This window comes from Lonchura striata, chromosome 7 (genome assembly GCF_046129695.1).
Source record: "Lonchura striata isolate bLonStr1 chromosome 7, bLonStr1.mat, whole genome shotgun sequence".
Classification (NCBI taxonomy): domain Eukaryota; kingdom Metazoa; phylum Chordata; class Aves; order Passeriformes; family Estrildidae; genus Lonchura; species Lonchura striata.
The window spans coordinates 35,260,235-35,272,918 of record NC_134609.1 but is presented as its reverse complement, the minus strand read 5'-3'; the positions used below and the strand labels follow the sequence as shown (position 1 = coordinate 35,272,918).

The 12,684-nt window shown below is 39.7% G+C and overlaps 1 protein-coding gene across 1 annotated transcript in view; it reads left to right on the top strand.

Moving 5' to 3' along the window:
• The first annotated feature begins 1,120 nt into the window (after positions 1–1,120).
• The window catches only part of MYPN (myopalladin), a 55,331-nt gene continuing 43,767 nt past the window's right edge, over positions 1,121–12,684 (top strand). The window contains exons 1-2 of the mRNA XM_021529040.1: positions 1,121–1,351; positions 9,496–10,434. Coding sequence (XP_021384715.1) covers positions 9,497–10,434 — 938 coding nt within the window. The 5' untranslated portion in view covers positions 1,121–1,351; position 9,496. The remainder of the gene's footprint in view (positions 1,352–9,495; positions 10,435–12,684) is intronic.

The window sequence follows — 12,684 nt, the reverse complement described above, 5'->3', positions numbered from 1 at the left end:
CAGCTGGGGTTAAACCATGATAATATTTTACAAAGAGAGGGAAAAAACATAAAAGTATCTGTAATGCATCAGGAAATTTTACGTGAAAGAATTGCCTTTGCCTCTGACTTTTCATACTGTTGCAACTCATAAAATAACTTTCTGAAGAACTACATTCCACAGATGAACTCCTTTTCTAGCACAGGTGCTCACTTGATAATATTTTGAGAGACCTGGGAGAAGGTTAAGAAGCCAGCTCTTACATCATTAGCTATGAGAAGGCTTATATATCAATTCCCCATCATAAATACATAATATTTTAGTAATCTAAAAAATCAGAATTGTGGCAAGCATTTTTAATAAAATATCAACAATCAAGCAGCATGATGAACTGTTTAAAATTACAGACCAATTTTTGTTGCTGGAGTGTAGGAAGAGTAGCAATGAAAATCTCATCTCTGTGTTACACAGATGTGGTAGGTTTTGGCCAAGTCAAGGTTTTAAGCAATGAAATTCTATATAGTAACAGGGTTTCTCTGTGTAGTGGTTCAAGTGCATTGAAGTTGTTCCACCTATGTTTCTTTCTCAGTTTTATTTACAGCTTAGTTTCAATTACCTCTTTTAATTGCTTTTCCTCCAACAGTTCATTTCTGTGCATTCAATAACAAATGTAGAAGTTCTAGGTTTTTGAGGATTCTGTAGTTACAGGTCATCCTGAAGGATTTCTGCACTGTTTCACTGTGTTTATTAAACCGAACACTCCATCAAAGTCAGGAATATTTTACTATTTAAATAATACATTTTCCCAAGTTTGCCTTTAGGGTTGCAAAACTGACGTTACCATCTGATGGGTTTCCCTGTGACCGAAACCTTCAGGTTCTGATGGAAACTTAATGAAAGAGCGAAAAATAGTAATTTGAAAAGGCTGAAATGCAAAGCAGCTGCCAAGAGTGATACAATGCCGCTCCAGAGGCTCTTGGATGAATCAGCAAAACCCACATATGCATCTATAGGGGCCACTGCATGAGCGAGGAGAAGGCATCGGGTGCCCATAGGTGCTGCGGGAGCAGCGGATTCCCTGTCCAATGAGGTGGAATGCTCCGCGGGCACATGGTTTACGCTGCTCAAAATAACTCGGGACCTGCAAACTGACAAATGCTATTGCTCCGGTGGTGACAGGTTGTCCAGCTCCTTACAGCCATCCTCACAATAACGAAGGTTAACTTCCCTCACTCCATGGACTCCTAGCTGTTTCTGTTCCTGAGGACTCGAAGAATCCCCTCGCTTCCTTACTTTAACCTCACACTTCTGGATAACTCTCAGCGCTACTCACTGCCAGGTTGGGCAGCAACATCTGGAGGAATTAAAAAAGGTAATCCCTCCGTTTCAGATTAGTCTACCTTTTGATTTTGCAGAGTGTAGCAGAAGGGTTTGACAAGCATGTATATTTGAATGCTAATTATAGCTGGTAAGGCATATACAGGGAACAAATATGTTTTTAAACTGACTTAGATTATGCTGAGGTATGTGCATTGCAGTGAAAGAGAAACGGTGTTCTGCGGCATTATAAAGGACCTGAATAGCATTGGTGGGGTTCTCAAAATCCCTTGGAGCCAGTCTGACTCCTCTAAAGAGTCAACAAGATTCTAATGACCTGAAAAGTTCCTTGCTGGGACTCTTTCCTCTTCCTGTTCATCTTTCCTTCATGAAATAATGGAGGAGTGAAATATATACATTATTGTATTCAGACTTAAAACCAACATGCCGTCATTTGGAAGTCCTTCTTAAGCAAAATCAAACCTAATTTAATGTGACCCCCATAGTTAAATGCTTTCTATTTATTTAATTATTTATCCTGTCATGTAAAATGACCCCCGTGGCTATATTTAGTGCAGGGAGATCTGCTCTCCGGATTAATGTACACAACAGCTGCAGAAACAGTCCTGCTAGAAGGGCATAGCTCTCACCCTTGAGCTCACTATCTCCTTTGCTCTCTTTCTCTCTCTCAGAAAAGTATTTGACTGTCAGTAGCAAATGTTTGGCTCAATATATTGCAACATTAAGCAGTAATCAGAAGCCCACGTTAAGTTACCAAATAATACATCAACAATTGACAAGAGAACAGAGTAGTTCCTGAGCATACATTAATAGAACATTATACAAATCATGCTAAAGACACTGATTACTTTATCAGCAGTTTTGTTTCGGTCATGAGGTTTCCATTTGTGAAGATGCTCTAGAGTTTAAGAGTGAAAACAAAATCAGCAAGCGTTAATGGAACAATTTCATAAACTTCAACTCTGCTCTTCTCCCTCTCCTACACCTCCTGAAGGTTCCTAAGGTCAGGATATTTCTTTGTTTTTGTGTGTCTTTAAGTTTGTGGTTTTTTTACTTTCAGAAATAGCTAACAAAATTTAACAGCAATAGAGTGGTAGTTCCTGTAGCTGAGCAGAATAATGTTTTACATATCAAAGAATATTTATAGTCAATTCAGGAGATATTAAAGGTCTTGGACATGGCAGAGTAACAAGCACAAAGGGGAACTGTGTGATCTGTGCTGGTTTTTATTTCTGTGCATTCTTCAGAGACTTTGCAGCAGGTCTTGCTGTGATACGAAAGGAATTTTTTTTATCCAAAGCCAGTAACAATTAGTAGTCTAGGCATATTTGCACATAAACACAACATTAAGATAATTTGTCAAAAATGTACACAATACCATAAAGGTAATTGGGCAATGCAACCTCAATTGTAATCTAAACCACAGGATGAGGGGGGAAAGAAATAAGGATCAGTTTACTTTTCTGTTTAAAACATAAGTGGCTTAGTGCTTGTTTTCATAAACAGGAATATTGTACAGGAATGGGCAAATTATTCCTGTCGAATATAAGTCTCATTTAAACATTGCAAGTTTGAAAATATGATTAAAATATGAGGGCTTTTATGTTACAATGTTCTTAGGGAAGACCGTTGAAAAAAACATTAAAAAAAGACAGATGAGTGTATAAAAAGAAATACAGTGAGACCATGAAAAAAGAAAGGTCCAACTGAAAAATCTGAGGAGAAAAACACAATCCAGCCTTTTTTTGTGTCTAATTTAACACTTAAGTTCCCTTTTCCACTGGGAACCTGTATTTGTAGGAAAACTGAATCTCATTTTAAATCCAACCAGCCCACGGATTTGAAATTTCCAGACAAATGCCATGTGGTTTGCACAGCCCTGCTTTTTCAGCCTGCACTTGCTGAGTCTGGCTGCACAAGCTGGCAGTGCTGCAGTCACCAGCACTCGTGTGGGAGTCCCTGACACTGGTGCCCTCACACACAGGGGGAGAACAGAGACTTCTGCTCAGCACGTTGAGTTGTGCAAATTCTCATTACAGTGCCAATGCAGGGCTGTCATTTGTCAGTCCAGGCTCAGCTGTGCAGCACCTCTGAGCACTGAGAGCTCAGCTGTAGTTTCAGTCCCAAGCTGAAATCCTCAGCCACGTGCATGTGTGGATTTGTGCACTGCTCCCACACACTGCCAGCAGGACTCACAGAAATGGCTGAGTTTAGATCATTTGGCTCACAATCCATGGAAAAGGATTTGCAGTCTAGCAGAGTGGTGTGCGTGTGTTTGAACCAGGATAAATGAATATTGTTGCCTGTTAATTATATTTTCATTGAGGACTTCCATATGTACATTCAGCATCAAATTGTTGGATCTCTGCTGCAGCTGTTTTGGCCTTTCATATGAACTTTTTCTCATTTGGGCAATCCTTGAAGGAAAGAGGACTATATAAAATACTTGAATTGTCCTACATTGTGAGCACTTGAAGTTCCCTCATAACTTACCCGGATACTTGAGGCTTGGCTGCACAGGTCTTTGGGAGAGGAGGATGGAGAACCATCCCAGACAGGCCTCAAAGACAGCCATCACCTGCCTTTCTTTCCAAACTTTTAATTTAAAAATCAGATGAAAATGTATTTGTTTCAATGAGAAGTTGTTTCTTCAAGATATTGTTTGCTTTGCAGTTCAAGGAGATCCACTGAGGAGGAAAAAGGAACTTGAAACATGGGATAAAGAGTCTCAGTTCTCATTTTGAGAACTACTAAGGGACAATATTAATTATGGAATAAGGAAGACTTTCTGTGATAAGAGTGAAAAATCAAACGTCTTTTCATTATATGAGAGTACAAAGGAAATGTTGTAAAAGTTAGAGTTCTTAATGTGCATTTCCTGTGAAGCAGAGTTGAGTGTTTCCTCCTTCTTAGGGTGTCTAATACTGTAACAGTGAGGTCATGGGCCAGGGCATGACTCCAAGTGCACACAGGGCTCCTGCAGTGTCTGCTGCAGAATAGCTTGGAGAGAGGATTTATCTCATCCCCTTTCTGAGGGATTTTGTTTCCACGAGAAGTTGTTCACTCGTGAGCCTGGAGATTCTCCATTTTCCATATTTAATTACATTACTTGGAACTAGGAGTTTAGTTATCTGACTCATTACAGGGAATGGAAATCAAAGCCACCAAAGTGTCTAAAACAGAAAAGTAAATCACCCTCTTGCACACAGTTTTCTAAACACTATTTTAAATAGATCTCATATGCACGCCCCCCAAACACACAACCTTAGTCCTCTACTCCAGCCTAACCTTTCCTGTGCCTGGAGTCTCAGCCTGTCTTGCAGCAGCCACAGCTTGTCAACACACAGGACCAGAAACGGTGACAATGGCAACTGCTAAGTGAGATTCCTGCAAGCACTGCAGAATGTGACTCTGATCCTCCAACGTCTGCAAGGCAGAGTGTTTGTGTCACCTCTTACCTTGTTTTCCACAGCTGCAATCATGCAGTTGGAACATCCCCATAAATGTTAAGCTTTCTACGGGTAAATGCAATTTATGTGCAATTAAATTTATCATGAAGTAGATATGGCCTCTAATATTTGCTAAATTTTCCTGTCTCCACACTGAGGTGCTGGGCATGCAGGGTGTTGCTGTGCAAAGGCCACAAAGGTGCCTCTCTGCAGAGCAGAAGCAGCAGTTTGTTTGCTGCTCTGATGCTGGGGTTTCACACAAAAGCAACAGAAATAATGGGAGGTTGAAAAGCTAAGACAGGAACAACATGTGCCAACTGAAATTGTTCCTTTTACCTTTTGAAAGATGTTCCAATGCTTTTTGCATTAAATCTAATTGCATATAATCTGTTTATTCTGACACAGAGCAGGAGAGTTTGAAAAATTATCTTTAGGGCGTTAAGCATTAGAAACTGTTCTCACCAACTAAAATGGAGATATTCTCACCATGTATCCTCACCAACAGCTCTCATGAGCTGTTCTCACCAACTAAAATGGAGATATATCTGGGATTCCCTTAAGATTGCTGAGATTTCACCAGTGCTATTTCTGTAGAAAAAGTTCAGATTGTTTCAGTGGTGACTCAAGAATGAGTCTAAGAAAACTCAAACAAGAAGAAATCAAAGTGTTTGGTATCATATTATGCAAGACCCCTGCAGTACACATTTCCTCCCTTCCATGTAACAATTTTCAGATTAAGCCACTGCTAAAACCAACTGTGGAAACTTATTCTACCTTTGTGAATATTTAATCCTAAATATCATGTGGCTAGTAAGAGAACATTGTCATAACCATAGGCTCCTGGAAACTCAAAGCTTTTTCAATTAGTTGCCTAATGGAAACTGAATTAGCAGAGTGAAGAAATTCATGGGGTCAGTTTTGTTCATGGCATCCTCTGGTGCCTTTCAAGATAGCAGGAGCCCAAGATCACTACAGTTGGTGTCCCAGGAAAGCCAAAGATGCCCTGGCACTGTGGTTTGGTGCTGGAGCTAACGAGCCAGTCAAGAGTAGAGAGCTGCAAGCTGCTGGTGGCATCACCCCATTTCCCCCTAAATAATGCCAGTTTAGAGACATTACTTGTAACCAGCAATGCAATTCCTGCCCCTGATACAGGTTCATTATGACACTTTTCCAGTCGGCAAAATCACCAGTGCTTTTGTTGCTGCCACAGATTGCTGCCTACTGTGCTTTTGCTACTCTGTCCTTCTTCCTGAGTGCTCAGCACAGCTATCTGCACTTATCTGCTCAGCAGAGACATCTGCAATTACAATACAATTAGCACAGGTCTTTGAAAAAAAAAAAAAAACACAACAAACTGGATATCTCTCAAGACATAAGCAAGGCAGAATTAATAACTGTAATGGGATTTACTGGTAGTTTCACAGCAATACTCGCTGAAACTTAACATTTCCCATTAAAGTAAAAATATCAAATAATTCCAAATATTTTAAAACTTCAGTAGACAAGCACTGCCTCAAAATACTACATTTGACTAGAACCCAACTACTTCATTACTAAAAATAGAATAAAAAGTAATCTTCTACACAAATTGAAAATAGAGAAGAGTTAGATATAAAATTCTGGCCCTGAGTGAGCTCTAAAGAAAAGTGATGGCCTCTAAGTATTAAGAATTTGGCATCAGGTTCTTTCTCATTAATATCTTGCTTCCCAGCTCTAGAAGGAGAACTCTGCTCCCTTCTACCTCTTCTGCACCAACGGGCAGAAGGAAGGAAGTTGTTCCAGGTCCTCTGCTGGGGAACTGTTTGTTTTCCTCACTTTGCTATCAAACAGTAGCTTCCTCACTAGGGTTTTTCAAGCTAGAATTATGAAAATATTTTGCCTAAACACATCTAAACACATCTTTGAGAGTAGCTCCTAATGTTGCAGTAATACTCCTTAAGCAAATTAGCAGAAAATATTTCTTTCACATTTCAATGTTTTCAATTCATCAAAAGATGATTAGAAGATATGCAAGAACAAAGTGATAAATATACCCAGAATGAAGTCTCAAATAACCATACTGAACACACAGTTGCTTTACTATGGTTTCCTGCAGAAAAGCTACACTGTGATTAATAACCTCTGTTGAAACAGATAATATCACTGTGAAATAGCATTTATGTCTGTGCAACAGGAGCAAATGAAACTTTGAATACTCTCAGTCAGATAATTTCCATATACTCTAGACAAAACCATTATAGGAATTCTTCAAGTTCATTTGACTTCAGGTTTTGATCACACAGTATTCCTTCCCTACTTGGAGCATCCAGTGTCCTCTAAAGATCTGCAGCATCGTTTTTCAGCTCTGATGACCTTTACAGACAGTGAGATAAAGATGTGCCATTCTGAAATGCTGCAGAAAGAGTGTCCAAGAAACGCAGCAAGCTAAATTTTGCCACCTTGTAAAATACACACTTCTCCAGCCACGTAAAATACAGCCTTCCACTGTAACCATACAAAGGACTGGATGTTCTAACTCAGCCACAGCCACACGTGGGGAGGTTCTGGTTCTAGGCTGCACTTCATTCATGGGACAGGTCTGTCCTGCAGGCTGTAAATTCCCTCTGTTAGAATGTATTTCAGCTCTTGAGAGCTGAAACTGTAGCTTTGGCTGTGACCTTTACAGCACATAGTCTGTAATCAGCACACAAACAAGCTGCGAGAGCCCCTGAAACACGTTCAGCTGCACCAAGGGGCACAGCTGCCCAAGAAGTTAAAGCTGAGCAAGCAAAAGCAGTTTCCACTGAGCAGGAACTTTAAGCCTCATGGAGAACTCTTTGTACTCTTAAGAAGTTAAATGATAAACTCTGTCCAATCATGAAACAGCTCACAATATTATTTCATGGGGGCTTCCCAAATCAATGTTCTCTATGTGCATCAGCTTCACTGAAACACTGCACCAGATAATTTAATGCCAAGTGTTCAGCTGGTATCACAGACCCTGGCTCAGCTGCAGGGACCCCACGGCGTGCTTAAAAGCCTACAATTTACATGGCAATTTATTTCTCATTCATTGTACAGGTACAAACTTAGCAATATTTTGATTGGGTGCCTCTGTAGTCTTAGTGATTTTATTTGTTTAATATTATGAAAATAAAGCAAAATCAATAAATATAAAATGCCCGATATTTACATAAGGAAGAGGATTTCAGTATAAAGAAACCTATCTTGAGCAGAGGAATTAAGGTCTCAAATGCACATCAGATTATGACAGCTGTATGTTTATTCATTGAAGAAGAATATAAACAGTTTAAATTAAAACCTTCCTGTTTGTAAATAAAGAATAAGGGCTGGCACTCATATTCCAGGAAGAAATACTGCAGCAGTATGAGACATTACCAGTTCATTTGCTCTTAAGCATCCCTTTTCCAGAGACAACTGTCCCACTAGAAAAGCCCAAAGCCTTTCACAGCAGAAATACCTCTTTAACTTTTGCTTCCCTGATAACTTCAGCTGTTACACAAGGCTGTGAATGGAGATGGACAGTGCTGGGGCATGGATGTTCTCTTCTCTTGCTGTCCCGACAGGAACAGAACCTTCTGCAGGGTGAAAACCAGACAGCTTGGGGTAGGAATGCCTGAAACCACTGCAGCAAGATTTGCCACGCCATAAATGAAGTAGGAGAGAGATAATCACTGCATAGTCTGAGAGACAGATCCAGTGAACAGTCATGCACTTGTTTCTGTATCTGTGAGGAATCAGCTCTCTGAATGGGGTAAAGAGCAGTCATTTATCTTCATATTTAGGGCACCAGAAGATGAGGGTATTATCAGGGTGTCTGAATTCCTCTGCACTCTTCATGGCCCTCATGTAAATAAAAGGGAGAACCACACAGTTACACTTGCTTAAGTATCAAAAGGGATGCTTTAGCTTTGCTGACCAGGCATACAGGTTAAGTATGGGCCTCCTGATGCTCTCATCTCATATGGTACATTTTTTCAGAATCAGGATGACCTAAGAACATGATTCTGAAAGCCCTGTAGTACAAATTATGTTTGCATCAAATAATGACACGGTTCTCTACTTACTTTCAATAAATAATGACATCGTTCTCTACTTACTTTAAATAGCTTATTAGAGTTAATGCTGGATTTAAGAAGCTCTGGAACATTTAGCCCCATTACAGATTCTTATAATGCATTAAAAATTGTCATTATAGAATATTTTAGTTCTTTTTCCTTCCTCCTCACATCCTTCTTATGATTTTGAGGGTTCATTTACTTACTACTTCAGTGCTTTTCAAGCTAAATTTACTTCACTTTAAAGTACTGTTACTCTCAACAACTTTCAGTCCCTGAAATATCCATCACTTAAGCTAATCTGATGAGATTGTTTCTTAGCTAAGAAACACACATCAGCAATGATGAAGATTTGACATTGAAACTCAGTAGTTGAAGTTTTGCCTTGAACAGAGTAGAAAATACCACACTCTCAGTTACTTTTTGTGAAGCTACTGACAGTAGAAAGTGAGGAAAGATGAACTTTACTGGGGAAAGGCAGCAGTGGCTGGCAGGATGTGTACAAGCAGGCCTTTAACACAAGGCCATCCTTATGCTGCAAGTATTGCAAGTACTTCTAGGTATTCAGCACACAGATGCAGTTTGAAAATGTTGTGTTCTGCCTGTCATTGTGTTCAATCAAAAAATTGCTATTGTTAAGGCGTGGTCCTGTTTGTCCTTTTTGTTGGCAGCATGCAAGACGACAGTTTAGAAACCTCAGCTTCAATATCTCAGCTTCTGAGAGAGAGTTATTTAGCAGAAACTAAGCACCAAGGGAAGAGTGAAAGAAGCAGATCAGAGCCAGTTTCTCATAATTTCCACTATGGCAATGCTTCTGGTGATTCAGATGAGGTACCTGCCCAGGATGACTTCCCAGATCTGTCTGCCTTTTTGAGCCAAGAAGAGCTTGATCAAAGTGTAAACCTGGCAAGACAAGCTATTGATCAGAATCCACTGGAAACTAAACAGGATGAGCTTCAGGCACATTCACAGTGCCCCCCAGATCAGCTGAACACCACGGGAAAACACAAACAAATGGCCCAGTCTACAGCTCTGAAAACATCAGACAATGGCCTGCATGCCAGCTTTTGCCAGGAACATGTCAGAAATACAAAGGGGTCCAAAGGGAGCTCTCAGGATCTAAAGAAACACCACCTCCCTTCTGAATCAGAATCCAAAAAGGAATTCCTAAACAAGGCAGCAGATTTCATTGAGGAGCTCTCCTCACTTTTCAAAGCCCACAACTCTGAAAGAATACGACCCCGAACATGCAAAAACTACAAGAGTAAAATTGATTCTAAGAACAAGTCTGCTCAAAAAGGTAGCTCTGGCCTGTCTCTCACATCAGAAAACAGAGAAAGGCTTTCCATTCCAACACCTCAAGACTTGGAAAACAAAGCGGAGAAAACTTTTCAACAAACAGATGATCAACAGGCAGCAAACCTGGAATCTATCAGTCAATTAACAAGTGCAGAGCTGAAAACAGAGTCAGACTCTGCATCTGTATATTCTGATGAGCCCATTGGACAGCCACCACGCTTCACTCAAAAACTCAAGAGCAGGGAAGTTCCTGAAGGATCCAAAGTGCAATTGGACTGCATTGTGGTAGGAATCCCAGCACCTGAAGTCAGGTAAACATATTCTGCACTTGTCATTTTGTATTTCTGTAATGGTAGGTGTGTGCAGGTTGGAAATACCTCGTTTGGGAAGAATATTATTTCTACTATGCTTCAGCCTAAACTCACTCTAATTAATAGTTTTGAGGTATTCCTTTGGTGGAATTTATGCCATTACAAATCATGTAGTGTGTTCAACCCATAAACTCATATAGGAGTCTGACTAAAAGAGAAAACAGTGCTAGAAATTCAGGGTTTTTTAAAAAAGAAAACAAACAGGAAATATCATCCCCTAGATATTAGCAGCACTCTCTGAACACTTCTCTTGCTTATAAAGCAATACTCTGAACACTTCTTTTGCTTATAAAGCAATACTCTGAACACTTCTTTTGCTTATTTCTCCAGGCACTGGCCTTGATAAATCCTTTGGATAATAAAAATGTCAGTGGAAGTGAGAAATTATTTCTTCCCCCTTTTATCATTCATACCTTATAATGCAAAGACAACAAGTGAGATCATCATCTCTTATGTATCTGAACGTGTACACAAACTCAGTCTGGTTTCTTCATATTCAGAACAGAATTGCTTGTTCATAGACTGTACCCCAACACACAATGTTCAATTCAGGTGTTTTTCCAGAAGGCCACAACAGCCATGTCTGTGCTGTTGACATACATAAAAGTGACAAGGTGCTCATGTCATCCAAGTTTAGGTGTTTAACAACCACCAGAATTAGAAGCTGACACTATAAAGTCACTGAAGGCTTGCAAGGGCAGATTGGAGAAGCCAGGAACTATGGCTCATCCTGCAGATATCCAGAGATGACCAGGATGCCTGTACACCCAATTCAGGAACCACTTGATTCCACAGAAATGGATGATGGATATCTTTGTAACTTGGGTCCATTTGTGCCCCAACAAAACTGAAGCTTTTTAGTTGAAATTTCTATTTCAACATTTGATTTTGGTAATTTTGATTAATTAAATAAGCTACTTAAGTGAATGCCATTCAATACAAGAGCTACTACACTTCTGTAGAATAAGCATCCATCAGATATAGGAAATGAGGGACATGGAGAAAGAAGTGCCCTAGGGAAAGTTAGTCCCAAGCAGTTACAGCTCAAGAAAAAGATCAGGCTCAGCTTTCAGTTTCACAATTTTAACTAAAAAAATAAAAGATAAGTCACAAGGGGGAGAACTCTGAACTCTCTCTCCCTTGTGTTTGTGTGTGTATGTATGTGCTATATTGAGGAGAAAGCTGGGAATGTTAGCTCCTTGAAGAGTTTCCTGATCATAATTATTTATTAACAAAACTTTGTCATGTTCATCCAAGATTCTTTCAACTCCACCTCTGTGCAGAAGTAACATTAAGAGAGGGTGCAAAAATTGTCACTTGACTGAGTGATAAATATTCACATGCTTCCATTTATCGTGGCCTTATTGGTCACTGCTACAGCACAAGGAAACCAGAAAACAGAATGTACTTTGGGTTTTGTGTACCATTAATCATGGGGACCAGAAGAATGCAACATTTTCTCCCTAAATATAGTGATTATCTTTGATCTGCTGTGCAAAGCTTCCGAAAGAGTGAAGGCCACAGTCGTTGGCCATAGCTGTGGGACTGTGAAACTGTGCTCAAAATTGCTAAATGTCTTGCTTGGAGGGTAAGAGTTTCCCAAGGTTTATGGCGAGTTAGTTCAGTGTCTGTGGAGCTGGGCAAGGACAGAAGGATTGTAATAGATAGGTAAAAGAAATAAAAAAATCAGCAGTCCCAGGAAAGGACCAACTGCCAAGGTATCAACTGATGAAAGAAAATTCAATGACCTTTGACTTAAAATGGACTTCTTAATCACAGAAAGGGATCCCAAGTGACTTATAATGCATATATTAGATACAATTACAAAGTGGAAGTCATACTGTGGGAACCCAGGGCATTGTGAAACAAGAACAGGATTCAGCAAGCTCTGTAATGCAGTTAATCAGTCAACACTAGGAGCAGTCTGATGGTTAAACTGATGTAATGGGGATTACAAGAGAGAAATTAGAGACAGGATATTTAGAAAGGAGCTGATCACAGGGACGGAAAGAACTGGAAAATATGAAGGGCAGATACCATGTCTGAAAGCAAGATAGCACTGAACCAAATTGATGTAAAGGATGGTGTAAATTACATTTGTGATGGATCAGGGTCAAAATACCATTTTGATTATTTATCAAATTACCAAACAATGGCAACAATAAAGCATTACAGGTGTGATATGTAACT